The sequence below is a fragment of the Aulonocara sp. 'chitande type north' Nkhata Bay genome, linkage group LG10, assembly GCF_057382095.1.
Source record: "Aulonocara sp. 'chitande type north' Nkhata Bay isolate Kocher_YH1m ecotype deep benthic linkage group LG10, A_spYH_male_GT1.1, whole genome shotgun sequence".
Taxonomy (NCBI): domain Eukaryota; kingdom Metazoa; phylum Chordata; class Actinopteri; order Cichliformes; family Cichlidae; genus Aulonocara; species Aulonocara sp. 'chitande type north' Nkhata Bay.
The window spans coordinates 15,560,538-15,579,933 of record NC_141353.1 but is presented as its reverse complement, the minus strand read 5'-3'; the positions used below and the strand labels follow the sequence as shown (position 1 = coordinate 15,579,933).

Here is a 19,396-nt window from a genome sequence, read left to right as displayed (position 1 = left end):
TAAATATCACCACAGGTGACTGCGTTTCAGCACAGGGAATTTGTGCATAATCTATGTTGTTAAATGTATAACAGGAACATTTTGGTCAAAAAGAGGTAACACATCCTCATCACTTTCATAGGATGCAAATTGATCCTGCTGTCCTGCCTAGTCATCACACCACAGGCCAATTTTGTGGCAGGAAAAACTCTGATTATTCATATTTTTTCCAAAAATAATTACTGTTAATTATTTTTTTAAACTGTCAGGTTTTAAACAATCAGTTGCTCCTATCTAAGTGTTTTAACTTTGGCTTTGTGTTTTGATTTTTATGCCATTTTATGTATTTAAACACAAATCTTCAAATTCATTTGAATAGAAACACATTTACTTTTTATGAGATATGTTGTGCTGCTTCCAAACGTCATATCGTTGCAGTACCAAACAGACTCAATAAAAAGCCCTCTGGGTTGATTTTTAAGAATCAAAAGACATGTAAATAAATGAGCATTCACCTTTAATTGACACAGATTTGCAAGTGAAAAGCTTCTAATGGTTCCTGTAATGTCTTCCACATCAAATGCATTTACCATATAAGTTTGTTGTAAATTATATGCCTGAGGGGTAAGGTCAGCTTTCATTCCATTACCTAATGAAAATAATTTAAAAGCTCATGCTTGGTCCTTGAATTACAAAGTAATGTGATGGCAGACAGCATTTGACATTTGCTCTACAATAACTGAACTCTGTTAAACGTTAAATATTATTATTATTATTCACACATAGTACAAGAATTTAAGCAAATACTACTCATGCTGCTCTCCTAACGATGACCTTTAAGTAAGGCAGGCCCTTGGAAACCTCCCTGCCTGTTAGAAAACGATTTAAGTGATCTAATGAGAATTTATGTTTATGAAAACAGATTATATCTTCTTACGTATTTGTGTTCTTGACAGTGGATGTCAGTGCATTCTGTGTATTCCTTAATTTACCTCATTTTGTCATGCATATACTGTGGAAAAAGTCTCAGATAAAGAGGTTGGTTTATGTGCAAGTGATCACAGTCATTCAAAAATGAAACATTTTCCTGGCTCTGTAGAATCACCATCCTCGTAGAAGCAGGTCTTGCAAGTTGCCAGTCATCTTGAAATGCCTCCAGTAGTCTATTTATGGACGTTATTTTGCAGCTAACTTTAATTTTAATGATCACTGGGATATAAAACAAACAAACAAATAAATTAAAACAAATATTTTAAAAATTCTTTGAGTGGTATTATATGATATTTATCCCGAATATGGTTGTTGTGCAAGCTAAAGCCCCACCCACCTGCCATCAAACTTTTGATTTATGAGGGGCAGCCAATCAGAAAAAAGCAGGCTGCCTTCAGAGTGACTTTAAAGTGAGTGGAGCTGAAATAGCTTGTTTCAGCCGGTTGACAAACCGAGGAGCTGCACTTAGAACCAGTTTAGACTGGATTGGCTTGACTGGCTCAGACAGAGATATGCTCTATTATTTAGAAAATGACCATTTCGCTACCGAGCTGTGCGTGGTTGTTTTGTTATCAGGCAATGTTGATGCTCTGGGCATCCAAAAAGGTCGGGTGCAGTTATATGTGTGTCAGATGTGGGCTTAGCTAATTACTTGTTTATTTTTTTTATACTGTTTGCTGATAATGGCCGCCTTCAAACCTCTGAATTGTGAGATGACAAATGAATTTATTCTTCATTGAAAATAGCATTAATGACACCGTCACAATGCTTTTTTGCACAACAAATAACCCAAAACCTGAATTACCAAAGAAAAAAAAACACATAAAATTCTGGGATTTCTGCTTCGGAGTGGAAATCTTTTTCTTTTTTTTTCTTTTAGGACTTTCCAAGCTGTTCTTGTTGAACCCTAACAAACAAATAACCAAAAACAGCTGCCCTCCTCTCACACTGCCTAAGTGTGGAAAAGCCAATTATATCTGATGGTGCAGGGGCTCATTCATTCTCTCAATCTCGATAAAAAAATATTAAGCATTTTTATTAATAAATAAATAAAATGTTCATATGTACATATCAGTAACATGGTTCAGAAGGAGCTACAATATTAACACCAAAAAACAGGTGCATAATTTTCACAGAAACAGTGTAAATGATGGAACGCACAACAAAAAAAGGGAGAATTTTATTGTCTTTGTACTTTTAGTTATTAAACCATCCAATCAGTAGTGATATGCATAACAGGTGAATTCAGTGATGGCTCTTTACCTAGCTGGAAAACCGAAAGGATAGGAGAACTTTGATGATCCGTGGCTGTTGAGAATCCCTCTGCCGCCCGCCCCTCAGTCATGCTGGCTTTGTTAAAATGTTTACCAAGGCTCAGTCAGCTTCAAAATCATTCATAGTGTTCAAATCAATCATTTGTCTTCCCCCTCTTCCAAATAAACAAATCCTGTGTCATTTTTAACAATCACACAGTGTGCTTGTCAGAGAAAAATGCTCCAAACCTCTCTCCAGAAGGACACTGTGTAACATATCTTTGAGTTTAATGTCACATCCCCCACCAGTGGGACAGAAGGCAACATGGCAGCGTGAAGGCTGGTCATGCAGGAAAGGGGGAGGAAGTGAAGACCAGAGAGCTCAGGGCTACTCTGAGCGGTGATTCATGTAATATACTTGTCTTTCCAGGGTTTAAATCAGTGGTTTATATTATTTGACGAAAAGACTTTACTGATACAGTTGGAGTTAAGAATACTTAATTAACCACAATTAGGACTAGGGAAATAGATCAAATATAGTCAGTATATTTTGATTTGTTCTACATGGGATGTAGTAAATGTATTGGGAATGCTTGGTACAAACTGTCATATTTTTTTAAGCTGCCAGCATGACACAAGCTTTGCTGTTTTGCTTCTCGAGCTCTCTCCCACGATTCCTTAGCTCTCATGCACATAAAAATAAGTAGATAATAATAAGTTACCAGTGCCTCCATTTAAGTCAACTGCCTTCGTTTTTTTGAAGTAGGCTTATATTAGTGGCAAGCCTGTAGCAGAATCGTTATAGTGCACCTTTCTAAGCTTACAGTACAAAAGGTTTCACGCCCGGCAAACCTTCTTATGAGAGCAGATTTTATTACAGTTATTACAGAAACGTAATAATAGTTTGCCTCCGGGTTTTACAAATTGTTGAAAATTCAGTACATACACAAAATATGAGCAAGTTATGGCGTATTTTTTTATATCAAGGATGCTCTGCTGTATATTCTGCATTTAAAGAGACAGGAATTGAAGCAGAGAGGTGGCTTTAGAATTTATAGATTTGGAGCAGCTGTGGGTTATTGAAATCAATAATTTCACTCAGTTATCTCCCTAAACACATAGACCGATCATTTGGAACCAGACCTTAAATTCTTAAACCAAGTGCATAATTCTTACAGAAACATTGTAAGTGATGGATTGCACATGCAGTAACAACAGGAAGGGATTGGTTTCCCCCTGGCCTGTATTTGAGGTTCAGCCTTAATTTGTTTGTTATGACCATGACCCAGATGTTATTAGAAGCACCTTAGCTACTTTCTGCAGAAGAGAGCCTCCAGTATTGCCCAGAAAGTGTGATGTCTTGCCACAGATACGGCTCTCTCTACTTCTGCTCTGTGGCAACAGCGACTTGAATTGTGTGTTTTTGTCAGACAGTGTCGTGGTCAGGGTGGCAGATGAAAAAAAAACGAGGATTTCAGCAGTGCAGAGGTGCTGCTTGAAGACGGCTTTTTAACTGGCTGCCAGTTCACGTGTTGTTTCATATTTCATACTTGCTCCGTTTTCTAACAACAGAAACACGAAAAAAAGTGGAAATCAGAACAGCTTTACTGGGAATTCAGCTTCATTAAAAAACATGCTGCTGTCTATATGTGAGTATAGACAGCAGCACAGTAGCTCCATAGAACTAGGCTACATTAATCATAGCTACGTCGTCATGACATTTCTTCTTTTAAAAAATAAGATATATTAATTTAACAGCTGCTAAAAGTATTCAATTACCTAAATAATAATAATATTTTACTGGGTTGTATTTTCTTTTTATGTTTTTGCATGCAAGTTTAATATTGTAATATTGCTTGGGATGAGTTTTAAAAACAGAGAAATATTTTGCATCTTATTATGGACCATATCTCCCAGTTGAGCCACATACTTAATTGAATCTGTTCTCTTACAGTGTGCAGGTAGTTGGTGGTATGCAGTTACATAATAGTTAATCTATGTATACAACAGTGCAGTAATATCAGACTCAGCGCTTTGCACAGAAAAAAAGGGCTTCCAGCTTATTAACCTGTAATTATGCAACAACAACGAGTCATTTCTTTCCTGCCTTCATGCTGCTGTTTTCTGTTGATGGGCTCGCTTTTCTTTCTTTTTTTCCCATTTTTACCCATCCCCCTCACTTTCTCTTCTATCCTCATCTCTATTTCACTCCCTCTCTTTCTTGCTGTCTCAGTGTAATGTGATCCAGGACCGATGCTGGCAGCCCCAACTGTGGCACTGCAATCTCTGCTCTGCTCTGGTTGCTAGGCAGCCTGTCTGAGACAGAGCTCAGTGATGCACCTCTCTCTCCAGTCTGCCTCCAAAACATAAATAAATATATATATATATAAATGAGAAAGGGGATAGTGGCAGGGTTGGCAATCGGGCCACCAGCCAAAATTCTGAAGGACCCACCAAATGTTTCCATTTTTCAGATCGGCCGCTTCACATCTGCAGTGCAGCACGGTAGTACACTGTGAGCCTTCGAGGCTTCAGGAGCAGCGTACAGATATGCAGAAACCGCGAGCTCTAACCCGCAGGACGAGCAGATATCCACTGTGATGCTGCCCACGTTCTCGTGTGCTTGTGATGGAAAATTGCTGCGTGCAGATTTTGTGTCATCACGCCTAAAATGAAACCTACCATGTGTGGCTAAAACAGTGGGCTGCTGGCAGGCTGCCCAGGTGTGGGATATCGGTAGGGGAGTGAGGTTACTAGGAAGAAGCCGCATGATCGGCTACTTCAGAGCCGCTATGAGTCACGGCTCCAGTTGCTCCATGTGGCTGTGGAGGACGTTAGCTTTGCTCAACGCACAATGGAAACATTTTGAGGCCTCCGTTTGTCCAATTTGCGCTTGTGGGCGTCACACATGTTATGTGATAAACTAGATTTGCATATAGATTGTCCGCTTTTAGCTAAAAATCCCTCTTTAGTAGAAATACTGTGCTCTGCTCTTTGTACAGGTAGACTGTCTTTTACATAATAATGTGTAAGAAGATCAGAAACCAGCGAAAGGTGGCAGTAAATTCTGTTTGTGATTTACCTGTTATCGAGCTCCTTTTACATAAGACCTGGCGAGACTAATACCCTCGCCTGTATCTGTGTGTGTCTGCAGAAGTACAGGTACCAGGATGAGGAGACGCCCCCCTTGGAGCACAGTCCAGCACATCTGGCTCAAGGGAAAAGTGCAGAGATGCTTCATATGAGTGACAAAAACCTCGCCGCCATGGAGGCGATCCATGGCTACACACCACACACGCATATCTCACCTGTCAAGGTAGGATACGCACGTTCCAAAACACACTCGCTTATGTGCATTGGTAATCAATACACAACACTATTACAACAGCACAAAGCACTCAGCTGTCAACACTTAGGAACGACGCCGTTAGCCCACGGTGCCAAAATAAGCACACCCTTGCTCGAGAGCATATTGCAGAGAGCTTCACACATCATCGTTCCACAGCCAATTATATATGTACTGCAGTGCTGAATATTCAATGCAACATCAGTGAGATAACTCTGACTTCACATTTACATGACTTCATGTGAGCCACTTTGCGATCTGAGTGCATCAGAGATTTATTTTTTTCCTGCAGTGCAGCTCAAAAACCCTAATTACACACGTGCTAATTATGCTAAATGTATGTTCTGTGGAAGCGGATAATTGTATTTATAATTCATAATATTTGATGAAGACGCTTGAAAATTGCTGTTATTATTAAAGAAGATTGTTTAACACCCCCCTAAGAAAAAAACAGTATATATCACTGATTATTAGATTTCTAATTCAAACACACACAAACACGCACACTATCTATCTATTATAGGTTTTCTTAAGATGTCGTGTTGTCTTTTTTGGAATCATGGTCAACTTAAGTATGGTAATGGGAATGTAATACATTTATGGGGAATAGATACGGCCCCTGGCACCTTAAATGGTCAGATCAATTTTGCACTTACATGAATTTGCACAGCTTCAAAATCAATGTGCAGGATGCATTTAAGAGTTTTAAGGTAGTAATGCGAACACTTGAGACATTAAAGAATGCATTCAGATATAGGTTTGGTTTAATAAATGATACCGTGTGACAGCAGCAAAAAAAAAATCCAACAAATTGAAATAAAATCTCTCATTCTGAGTTTGGTGGCAGCAGATAGCTTGACTGGCGGATGGAGTTGCAGGTACAGAATCAAATGTATAGAATAAGGAAATGCTTACGATTCTTTTTTGCAATACAGTATTTAATGTCTTTGAGAGCTTCATGACAAAGAAGGGGGCAATGACACCAACAGCACAGGAGATGCCGGTCACACAGTCAAACGATACAGCTGACATCAGTAGGAATATGAGCGCTTTGCTAGGAGTGCATTAGCAAATACCTAGTGTAGCTACAAATGTAAAGGTGTAGGCTATAATGGCCACTTAATAATGATCTGTCTCCTATGCCCACATGCGTTATTTAACAGCATCCCTTGCTATTAAAACTTAAGAGTGCCTGCATTTATTTAGTTTGATGGGGGTTCTTTGAGGAGGGAGGGGTTATCAGTTTCTCACCAGGGAATACAATGGAGAGGCTGAGTTATTGTTGTCTGCTGCTGTTTAAAATATAGCTGTATGTTCAGCATGAGCTCTGGTGGCCATGGAGATTTCTCCTTGAGGATGCTGTGAGGAGGGTGCTCTGTATGGGAACACTGCCAAATTAAAAACCACCGCAGTAGCTTTGGAGAGTTAGGTCAAGTCGTACAAGACACTAGAAAAAGTTCCTTACTCGGTACAATGCACAAAAACTTGTCCAGATAGAGATTTTAAATGGGTATAAGACTGTATACTGCAGGAATAACACAGGGTAATAACATCTAGGAGTAGTGAAGAAGGTGTGAAAACCCATGTTTGTTATTTTAGCTCTCATCATCTTGGTATTGTTCTTTTAACCGGACATGAACATATTTAGACTAGAGGGAAGAGCAGGGGAGTTAAGAGCTAAGCTTGGGTAGATATTTGCTTCCATAATTTGTTACAATAGGAAACTTGTGACTTTGGTACAGGCTTAACAACAACATATCAAAGCAGCACTACCTTAATTATGCCTAAATTTAAGCCTTTGTGTGATTTTAAGGAGTAAATTATATAAAAATCAATTGCCTGTACAACTATAATGAGGTAGAAAATAATGAGAGCAAACCGTTTTATGCCAAGATGTAATCATGTATATGTCGGCCTAAATTTGGGTATTTTAACATGAGAGTCTATTAGGGATCGGCTCTCTTTTGAAGCCAACCTCAAGTGGCCACAAGAGGAACTACAGTTCTAGATTTCATTTTGGCTTTTGAGGTTGCTCGTTGATGGGCACAAACAAGAAAGTGGTTGTAATATATAATATACATATATTTTGGTTGTGGTAACTTTGTCTATAAGTCTGTGACTCTTACTCTAAAGTTCGGGTGTCACAATGCGCAGCTTTGGAAAACCTAAAGAACTTAACTTTTAATTACATTTTACAGCTTTCAACACCATTACCATTTATACTAGACCGATTATTCTGATTATCATTATTATTATTATTATGATTATTATTATTATTGAATATATTAAATTCAGTCTGGACAATGAACTACCATAGCTTTTGTAATTTTAGACATTTATCACGTAGTTTCATTGGTCCGGACAGCTGAAGATCACAGTGGGCTGTATGTGTCCGACGATGTAACATGACTTTGACGTCCCTGCTTTTGAGGCTTTACCCGTGAGGTTGTTCAAGACTGACAACAAAAAGATGACATGTTTTTCTCTGTTAAACCATTTTTTGTAGATGTTTAAGGGGGTGATGTGTTGTGACAGTTAAAATATATATTTAAAAACAAGATGACGTGTAAACGTGTCGCATTATTAGCTTTTACAAAGGACAGACAAGCTCTCTTTTTTTTTGTTACTTTGAATCCCTGTGCTCCCAGTTGAGTTTGCTATCCAGCACATGCCAAGGGATCAGTAATTATTCATAGTTGATGGGTGCACCATTTATTATGGTAATGTGGCAGGAGAGTTACTCCATTCTCTAAAAACCCACCAGTATGAGGTTTATTAAGTCAAATAAAAAATGTAATGCGTGCCCTCCAGTGGTTCAGGTCCATTACATGACTCATTCAGTCAGTCCTTTGAGGCTTGTGGTATTTTTTTTCAGTATATATGAGTTATCATACAGGAAATATTATTTATGATCTAATAATGATAACGTCTGTGAGGTTTTTTTTAATATATGTTTCAAACTGGCAAATTGCCCGATTTACTTATTGTATCCCATTACACTGAAGAGTATTTTATATGAATATCAGTAGGTCCCTCTTTTATCGTGAGCATGGAGACTGGCCACTGTATTAGGTACACCATGCATGACTCCTTCTGCTTTCAGAACTGCCTTAATTCTTCACGTCATAGATTCAATATGGAAACATTCATCAGAGATTTTCGACCCATATTGACATCATACTGGCATCATGACATTGCAGCATATTTGTCAGCTGCGCATCCACAATGCAGTTTCCTGTTCCAACGCATCCTAAAGGTGCTTTACAGGATTGTGATCTGATGAAGGTGGAGGCCATTTGAGTAAAGTCACTTTCATGTCCCCCCACCCAGCAGTGTGAACCATTATTCAAGGCAGGATGGATCCCTGCTTTTCATTGCAATTCTCGATCCTGTCAAAGTGTCCACATGTACAGAGTTGCTGCCACATCATTGGCTAATATTTGCATATAAGCTATTAGGTATTAGATACTGGCATTAATGAGCAGCTGAAGAGGTCTCCACTAATAAAATGGCACTTAGTATATAACTTTTTCTGTGAACTGTTTCATTAGATGTGCACTTTCATTAGAAAACTAATTGTGTTGAGGCTGGCATGCAGAAACAGTGTGGAGAATCAGGAAATTGGCATCAGAAATATGAAATAATTTCTGCTTTTCTTCTGTTATTTGTATTTCTCCTCAAACAGTGACTGACTCTGCTACACTGTATCATCCTTACGAGTCTTGACTCTTTATTATTTTGACTGCTAAAGCATTTTATTGGTGGACTTCAGTTTGTGCAGCATACCATGACTTTGTACTCTTAATTGGCTTCATAAAATTTATAAAGCATGCTTCTAATGCACATGTAAGCCCTTATCTAATTATTTTCCAGAAATGTAAATGTATTAATTTTCAAGGGGAAATTTATAAAATTGCATAGAATTACATATTAATTCAAATTAATAACACTGAATTTTTAATTTACTTTGGTGTGTAGATAGGTGTTATAATTGTTTAAATAAAATTCCTGCTTGGTTTTTGTGTTTTGTCTGACACCATTAGACCACATGTATCTTAAATTAATAGTAGTTTGACATTATAGTACAAATGTAATCAGTTTTTAATTGCCTTTAATTGCCTATAACTTAATTTGTTAGCTAGCATAAGTTTAAAATATACTTACTTATTTAACATTATCTACCTTTTTGCCTGTAATGTGAGGAGAGTAGTTGTACATAATACTTCTAAACTGCCAAGCACAGAGACCTACAGGGCTGCTGAAGCTTTAATTTAGAGTGCTGTGATATTTTTTCTGTTACGTGTTTAGATTTTGATTCTTGTTGAAATGTAATGTCGTTTCCAGTGTGTGTGGGCAAGAGAAGTGTAAAGTCAACAGGCCACCACTATTGCAACTCCTGTAGTGATTAATGGCCAGTCACTGGTCCTCTTTAAGGTTGTTTTTCAAATGTTAATAAAAGCAGTATTGCTGTTTAAGTGCAGTGTGTAGTCTATGGCACACGGAGATGCAGGAAAAAGTGAAATCTGTCTTCAACATGTAATGTAACCACTGTTAAATTTCATTCGTTTTCTGTCTTTCTAAATAAAATATTTTCTTCTATAACATTTTTTAAATTAATTTTCAGAATTTATTGAATTGAATTTATTGAATTTATTCATAAAATCCTATTATAATACAAGAAATTGTTTGCCCATCCTACACAATCAGGAGTTGAGCAAAAAAAAAAACAAAAAAACATGGCACACGGGTATATTTTAAAGGCCCTGAAGATTCTTATCTATATCAGATATGTCATCACGTTACCTAGCAACTACCTAGCAACAAGCTAAAATGACCCATTTTTAGTATTTATGCACAAATGTATTTAATTTATGAAATCATTACAGCATCAATACATTTTCAATTCATAACAGCAACAGCAACATCTGCTTTAGTTCCTCAAAACTTAAATTCTCGGTACATTATTTTGTTGTCACGCTGCCTAGTAACCACCTAACAACAGACTAAAATCACAAACAATACTTGGGTTTGGGCATGGCCTCCTTTAATTTTTAAGATTTCTACAACATCAGTGTGTGTTTTTATCTCCCCAAAGAACCTAAATAATTTTTTTAAACCTAAATAAATATGTTGCAAAATATGATGCACTTTAAATGTTATATATGCAAAATAATATATAATTATATATATAAAAAAGAATATGTCAGAACGTTCAATAAACTTTTTTTTTTCATTCAATTCTCTGTCAATTATGTCATGGTTTAGGCTTTAAAAAGTATGACACAGTCACTATAACCAAGCTGGAACTGTACTGCTCACCACTTTTAAGTGAAAGTTGCATCATTTTTGAGGCAATGAGTTTTTAGAATTCTAAAACCAATTTAGCAAATATTAAAGTGGAGGCTGTGAAAGCATTTCCTTGATATCATCCCTCAATGTGATATTAAGTACAGTGGGTAATACTTGGTGTAAAATACAAGGGTTTTGCAATATAAACTAAAACCATAATGAGGTTTTGCATTGTGAGTGTCCCATGTCTCTAAAAGTCTCCTAAAATAGATTTTCTACAGTCTCCCCATTTTGCCCAAAGACATTTCTGGTGCTCAGTATGTTCACTGCATCAAAACTTGTGTGACACAGAGAGCAGTTTATAAACCACTAAATTGCATTAGCAGCAATAACACTGTTATTAAGACACCTACACTGCAGTGAAATTCTGTCTTGAGGATATTTTTCCTAACATTTGAAAGAGAGCATGTTGATGTTGTTTGCAGTGGTGCTTTTTTGAATCAGGATTGGCCCTATTTCTATTTTTGGAATACCGCTATTATTTATGAAGTTTTGTGTTTCTCTTCAGGGAGAGCTGAATGCATGATGAAGTACAAAGGTCTGCCTTAACTTAGTTCAAAGTGAATTGTTCACATCACGCTCTGGGAGCTTTGCGTGTGCATCCTTGAATAGCTATAAAAACAAATACAAGAACGTAACTCCGTCCTAGGCTGGCTGGATGCATGAACATGTGGCGATCCTTATGTTTGTCCCACTCAGAGTTAGACGAGTAAAAATCATATTGTGATCAGATTTCTGCGATATTATGAGTCACATGCAAATATTAATACAGGCCTGATAAAGATATTTAATAATTATTACATATGGCTTACAGGTAATTGATTTTTTGTTGTTAATTGTGATTTTGATGAAGATTTAAAGACAATAATGGTCAATTTCAGGATAACTATGATGATGATGATGCATGATGTTTATCTGCACTGTGTTGCTCCATTTGCTTGTACTGTGTCCTCACACAGTACCCCCGAGGGCTCTTGTGAACTGGTTTGTTACTTTTTGAACAACACTGGAAACCCTGGCCTTCATCAATTGGAGATAAAGTATCTGAATTTCAGGAGCGGGACTACGCCTCCAAACACGCTCCTCCCGGTTCTCATCTATATATGTTCCCCCAGTTATACAAGCTGTTCATTCTCGTTTACAGAGAGGATGTGGGTCCAGCGAGTGAATAACATTGCCCAAGTTTTACTTTCCCATCTTTAAAAACCTTCTCCACACTACCTAACCCCTCCTGCAGCCATCTCACATGCTTGAGACTGCGTGGCAGCAGAAACATTGACTCATTGCATTTTTTCATACTCTTCAGCTTTGATATGACTCCTGATTTGCCATTTAGCAAGCCAAAATATTTCCAGTGAAGCACTGAATAGAAAGCAGTGTCTATATTAAGAAAGACAGGTAGTGTCTGTTAATAACAGGAGGAATCGGCATGAATCAACTGAATGAAGTGCTGTGCTGGATCAGCAAATGCAGCTGTCCTAACATTCATACTTTAATTACATGCTTTGTTGTAATATAAAACTTTTCCAGTGGGAGGAAACGGGTCTCCTGACATGTGAAAATGCTGCAGTGTTGCTGTTTGTAAAATTCATGGGCACATGGTGGATTGTTTAAAACTTCAGCTGTGCAGAGTAATCAATTCTGCTTTAACAAGCACTGACAATCCCACTGTTTCTTAATGGTTGTATGTACCTGAGTGTTTTTTACTCTCTCATATATAAGCTATCAGTGAGTAGTAGAGACAGTCCGTCTGTGTCACTGTGTATTCTGCTTAGTTTGATTGTTTGATCGCTGTTCTGCATTAATCCATCTTCAGGGCTGGTGCTTGTATAAATGATCAGTATACAATTTTTAATCAATGTTTCTCGATGTGCTGTCTGTGTGGTACACTGTTTTTAAGATTTTGCATATAACAAGTATTTTACTTTCAACACTGTAGTACAGTATGTTACAGTGTGGGCCCTTTAACTGTCGCATTCAAGGCCTGCTTTCAGGATTTCTTAGAAATATGCAAAATCAATCGCCACAAGAGAAAAGACTGAGCGGTACCCGCTGTTCTTCCCTGTGCCGATGTACAAGGCCTGCACAATTACCCTCTCCTTCTGTTGTTTTGCAGCCTGTGTTGATGTCTACGGGACACACTCCAATGTACACCTCCGCTGTTTCCACACTGGTAAGAGCACAGCAATCCGTGCTGGTCCATCAACGTGAAAGTTACCAGTATCATCATCAGTCATCATAATCAGTGTGATTTTTATCTTTGTTCCATGTCTTTGGCTGGCTGTCTGATTGCAGAGAGACAGCTGCCCATTCATCGCCATTTTATCTGTACTGCCAGAGTATGAGGTCATCTGTTTCTGATCATATCAGCGGCTTCATGCTCACTGTCATTCAAATCTCCTTTGTCTAACAGATTTGTTCTGCTCGTACTCAGTGGCTATTTTTGGGACTAAAATCACAGAAATCACTAAAATAGTTTTTCAAATGTTGAAAATTCAATCACACCACAAGACTCAGATCTGTCGTTACGTGCATGTTTCAGTTCCTATGTTCTAATTAAACAACACATAATCTACCATAGCATTTTTGTGCATGTAGAAGTTCATATTTCCCAACAATCCTAAAACATGTAACACAATGAGAAAACTATCTTTGTGGTCAAGACACATATGTAAAGTCCTGATGTATGTCGCTGCTAAACCTTTAGTGCTACATTGCTAAACCTTTGTGGCATGGATATGGACAGACAGAGACAAGCAGAGATTTGCAAGGGGAGACTGAAACCTGTAGGTGTCAGTGTTAGACCGTGCACACTCAACTTTCATAACCTTGAAAAGCTGGCTGTCCTGCTTCCTCTATAAAGCATTTTTGTGAGGTTTGAGAGAGGTTGCATTTGCATCTTGCTCAATGTGTTGCTCGCAGTTGCAAGGCGAAACGTGCTTATAGTGGTCCAGAAATGTATCTATCACCACTGAGAAGTTTGTTCCTTCCTAACCTTTTATTAGGATACTCAATTTAATTACATTTTATTTATGTAGCACAAAAATCATAACAGCAGTCGCCTCGTGGTGCTTTAGACTGTAAGGTAACCAAGAGAAAAGCCCAACAATCGAAGAGCCCCTTTGACCCCTTTTAAGTAAGTGGTTTGGGAAAGGTGGGAAGGAAAAACTTCCTTCTAACAGGAAGAAACATATGGCCGAAACAGGGTCAGAGGCTGCCATCTGGCCAATTTGGGGTGAGGGGAGGAAGACAGAACAAAAGACACACAATATTATATTGTGTTTTTATTAGTCGAAAATCTGAACATTAGAAATGAGCTGCTACATAATTACTTTAAAAGCAAAAAGACAGGATCATTGAAATAAGTGGAGTTTGGCTTTCAGTCTCTCCGTGTCTCTCGAACAAGTAGTTACTCTTGTAAACTATACGTCATTCTTTGTCTTTGTGGGCCTGCCCTGACTTTGAACACAACGCAATTAATAACACATGCTTAGAATTAAACTGTTTAACATATGGGAGACCACGCAGCCTCCAGCATGAAGTCATCAGTAAGAAAAATGTGTTTGTATGCGTTCCTTCAAACATGCACAGAACGACTGCATTCTGTTGATGCATGCACTCAATTTTCCCCACCGGTCGGGTTAAGTGTGTCCTGTCTTCAAGATGCATTGCGGCAATGCCTTTGTGTGTGGACGTGTTTGCAGCCGATGTAATGCCCGTGTGGTTGTCATTGATGTGTAGGTGGTATCGTCAGTCTGTGTCTTTATTGCTCTAATGGTGTGGGGTTTGCCAGTACCACTCCAGGGCCCATTGATTTATGGGTAGGATTGTCTCTGGAAGCACTGCAATGGTTTGGCAAGTAATAGAAGGTCTTTGGGTTATGTACATGATTTAGCAAAGAGGTGCTTTAGCTTCAAATGACATCCATTTTTTTTAAACTTATCTGGTAATGTAATTAGAAATCTTTTTTTTCTTCACACTGCGCAGAACTTTTGATATCGATCTGAGCTCATGCTGATGAATCTTCCCGCCTTTTACTCGATGTGACTCTTCGAGCCTGCATAAACATAGAAACTGATGTGTTGACTGCTCTGCTTTTATTTATCTGCTGTTGGTTTACTTAAAGTTCACGGTCTAACAGCAAATGAAAGCTTTTTTGTGTCACATTGTATCCAGTCTGTAACACGTGGAGATTTCTTTAGAAAGTGAATTCACTCTTTGTTTTCTTATTACAAGTTTATATGAAAATAATGCTTTAAAGGGTTAGGGTCATCTGATTCGATATATTCTGAATGTACTGCCCTGAAAGCACTGTTTTTGTTCTCTTTCTCTTTATATAATTCTCCTTAAAGACAGAGATCTGTCTAAAAATGAAAAAACAAAACAAAAAAGGCTTTTTTAATAATGTATGAGGTACTTTTATTGTGACAGTTTTGAATTGTTGAGATAAAAACTCTACACAGTGCTTATCTTTGCCATTAATCCTTCACCTGACAAGCTGAAAGTGAGAAGCAGAAGGCTGTAAGTGCTTACTGAAGACTCCCACCAACCCATTTGTTATACTCCTTCAGTTCTAATGAAAAAGGATGCATATCACTTTTCTTGTCTCCAACCACAGACGCAGTACGCAGCCCAAATCAGACAAATCCTTCTTCAGACAAAGCAGTTAAACCCTCTGACACGTGTCTGACACTTTGCACAAAAAAAAGACAGTTTGTTTTTAACGCAAGGATCAGTTACACGTTTCTGTAGAGATTCCCCAAGAGCTCTCCATTATACCTTCCCCCTTTCTCTTCTCCATTCTTGTCTGGTCAGTATCTGGTTTCCATCTTCATTTTCCCATCCTCCCTATTTTTCTTTAATAAATGTTTAAATACGTCCCTGCAGCTTCAGTGTAATTACTGAGCAGCCGCAGCTCAGGTCCTTTGGGAAGCAGAGGGGAGAGAGAAAGAGGGGGAGAAAAAATGCTGAAAGAGGATGAGAGAGCTGTTCGTGCTGAATGGCGGAGTAAAGGATAGAGAGGGCCTTGCAGAAGGGCGAAAATATTAGATAGGTAAATGGAGGGATTTTATTTCACAGAATGAGAACGTTTGCTGACAGCTTGTCCTTCAGCATGTCCTTGCTTAAGTCTGTTCAGTGTGCGTGCATGCATTTGTGCATATATATTCCACGCCTGCCAATCCATCTGTCTTTCTGAAAGAGAGAGCTTGCACAAGCTTGGAAAAAGGATCATTTAAGCCTTTTTTTCTGTACATGGTGGTGTGCTTTCATAGTAACCTCACGTCCTGTTTAATTATTCAAGGTAAAAATGGCAAACAAACCCCTCCTCTTTTCTTCAACTCCATATTCGGTCAAGAGTATTGCTGTCAATAGTGATGACAGGTCCTTCAATAAGGTTCTTAGAGATGTCTTGAGAGAATATTATTATATTCAATGTTATTTTCAACACAATTATATTCATCATAACAAAACAAAAATGCATTTGCAGGCAGCTACGTTGTTGATAAGTTTATGTAAAATGATGTTTTATACTGATCGCCCAACTTGAAAATAATTTGTGTTTGCAGTAAAGCTGCAAAAAACAATATTCACAGTGAGCGGACGTCACACGAGGGCATCGGCATCTTAAACCAAGATAAACAAATGTTAAACCAGCCACTCTCTGTTGCTGTTTTTGCTGTTTTTGAATGAAGCAGCGCTAACATGGTGAAGCAGAAAGCCGAAGAGAGCAGAAGAGACACAAATATTGAGCTGAAATTAAATAAATTTAATGAAATTAAAAGGAGGATTTGTTCATTATGTGCAAACGCTGCCCTGCAATTACTCCAGCTTCTCCTCACGTCGCAAATAAAAATCTCCTTTGAAGGGCCCTAATTTACGGACATATACAGACTTTCAAAAACAGCTCAGGTCTGGCAAAAACGTCACATGGCAAGCTTCATTTTTTTCCAACCAAGCTGTCACTACTGTGTTCAGGCTTCATTCTTTTTACTAGAACTGGTACAGTACTCACAAACCTTTCAGTGTCGAGTGTTCCCTAAGAAAAAAGGGAGGCCAGTTTGCGCCACTTGTCCTTCTTAAGTTCAGTCAAAGTATAATTCCTCAGCCTTTCACATCACCAGCGTAGACATTATACAGTGAGACAGCTAAGTAATTGCCATCAAACTTTCCTGCCTGCTCCTCTTTCTCTCAGCAGCAGGGATGGGAGGGGTACAGTACAGTAGCAGCAGAAAATGTGAACTGCGTTCTCTCTGAGCACAGACCAGTAGCAGGGAGGCACGGCTATCGTAGTCCACTACCAGAGAGGATGGAGAATGAAGGGATCTATTTCTTTTTATTCTGGATAGATGGCTTCCCGAAGAGTGGATGATCGGGTATCAGATAACAACAAGACTTACTGGCAACAAGTGATCAGCCTCAGCCTTGGTGGATGAAATCTTCAGCACCGACTCAACAGGAGGAAAACATTACTGAGCTGTGCTCTTTCTGTGATTCTGGACATGAAATCGTTGCATGTCTTGAGCATGCCAGCAGGGTTCGATTAGATTTGAGTTAAATGTAAAGCTCAAGTGTAATATCTTAAGTTGAAACAGGTATCTTTTAATTGATCCACTGTGGAAGCTTACTGTTATGGCAGGGCCTAGACCTAATGGCTCGCTTGGCAACAATACCTTGGTGGTACTTTGTGGTGAATTTGAATGAAGATGCTTGCAGAGGGTACTCTAAAAAAACACCTTGACACTTTCAGTGTGTCTGTATATCGTTGTAAGACTTGAACAGGGTGTAATATTGAATATCAGTGACTGACATCTAAGGACAGAAGCACAATGTTTATGTCTGTGTGGTACGCCAAAAAGATGGGCTGCCGATTCCTCAACAATGTGCGGAAGGGCAAGAAACGTCGGCATCATAAAATGGTAGGCATGTTTTAAACATGTTTACTTCATGTTTGTTTGTTTGTATGACTTCACCTCAGCATAGTTGCACAGATTTTAATGAAAATGTCACCGGCACAGAATATTACATTAGTGTGTTTTGTTATTTAAATATTTTAAAGTATGTGCATTGTGTTATTGTGTGATTTAAAAGGCACCGGGATTTTTTTTTACTTTTCAAATTGCTGCCATTAAAGCTCATAACAGACATTTTAATCACAGTGAGCTCGAGTAATCAGATCTGCTAATACTAATCAAGTCCTGCTCAGGCCGTGTGTGAGTAGTGATGCAAATTTGCAAAGTCCTGCTTGAATTGTAAATGCATTAGTGTCCGTTTGCTGATGGATGGCGGTGCTGCCTATAGAGCCATGCCAGGGATGGCTGAATAGGTGGTGTTAAAATATAGGTGGGCAAGAGCAGCCAAACACTGTAAATCCTAACCGCCCTGATGTCGAAAGACTTGACAGAGCGGAGAGACAGAAAGAGAGCTCTGTCAAAATCCCTGCAGGGAAATTGCCTGCACTAGGCTTAGATTTCTGCTAGCTATACTCATTATTTCTCTCTCCAGATAAGGATGAATTTGACGTAATGTTCAGTAGCACCGCTGGATGCGGCTACCGTGCGTGATGAAGCCGTGCACAGGCGATGCTGCAATCAGACAGTGAGCAGTTGAAACACGTCAGAAGAGAGATTTGTGTCTTTTCTTTAGGAGGACTGACGTTTTGTGAAATTGCCCGAGTCGTCGGGCAATTCCACACATCCAGCATGTTTAAAAGGAGCAGGCTTCACTGAACTTTTTGGCTCCTCAGATATAAATAATGTTGTTAATGAAATAATTTGCTGTGCCAGGATTTTGTTATAGTGCGTGGTAGCTCTGGGACACAGAGTGAAACAAAGGCTTCATTAATGTCATTAGTTACCCCTGCACTTCTCCTGCTGCGCCATGGAACGCCTAATGAAACTGAACCATTACAAACAAAATGTAAATTATCTGCATTTCCTGCTGTGATCAGTCAAAATGCATGTTGTTAAAAGTCTGCTGAAAAGCTGCTGCACTGCTATAATGTATTTCTACAGTGAATCACATCCAGATGTTGTTTTCAGAGAAAATATGAATAAACGGATAACACTTCTTCCTCTGGCTCAGCTTGAACGTCTTAGAGAGTGTAAACAAATAACTTCCCTTTGCATCCCATAAAGATCACTGGCTAGGATTATGAAGCCATTTTATTGAAAGCGCATGTGTTTGGATTGGCCGCGTAGCTGTTTGTGTGTGTCAGAGCTGTCAGGTCTGTGAAGGTCAGCAGGCTGATTTTGTGCTGCTGTTTGCTTTTCTGTAAGCACTTTTGGATGCACAGTGTCTTCCCCATGCTAATCAGCGTGTGCTAAAGAACAGTAACAAAAAAAAATGAACAATGGCGTTTGCACAGGGAGTCGGTCAACAGTGTATTCGCATTTTAGAGTGACAGACTGAAGATGTGAGTGAATCCCAGAAAGAATGATGAAAGAACGAGAGTACAGTGTTGATGTCTGCTGTGGCGAGC

General features: G+C 38.7%; 1 protein-coding gene across 4 annotated transcripts in view; it reads left to right on the top strand.

Moving 5' to 3' along the window:
• The window catches only part of dlg4a (discs, large homolog 4a (Drosophila)), a 63,481-nt gene that overhangs the window by 26,855 nt on the left and 17,230 nt on the right, over positions 1 to 19,396 (top strand). For 3 of the 4 annotated variants that reach the window (XM_086308563.1, XM_086308562.1, XM_086308560.1), the window contains exons 2-3: positions 5,377 to 5,538; positions 13,034 to 13,090. In XM_086308563.1, the coding sequence (XP_086164689.1) occupies positions 5,377 to 5,538; positions 13,034 to 13,090 (219 nt within the window). The remainder of the gene's footprint in view (positions 1 to 5,376; positions 5,539 to 13,033; positions 13,091 to 19,396) is intronic. The other variant, XM_086308561.1, reaches the window with a different exon arrangement.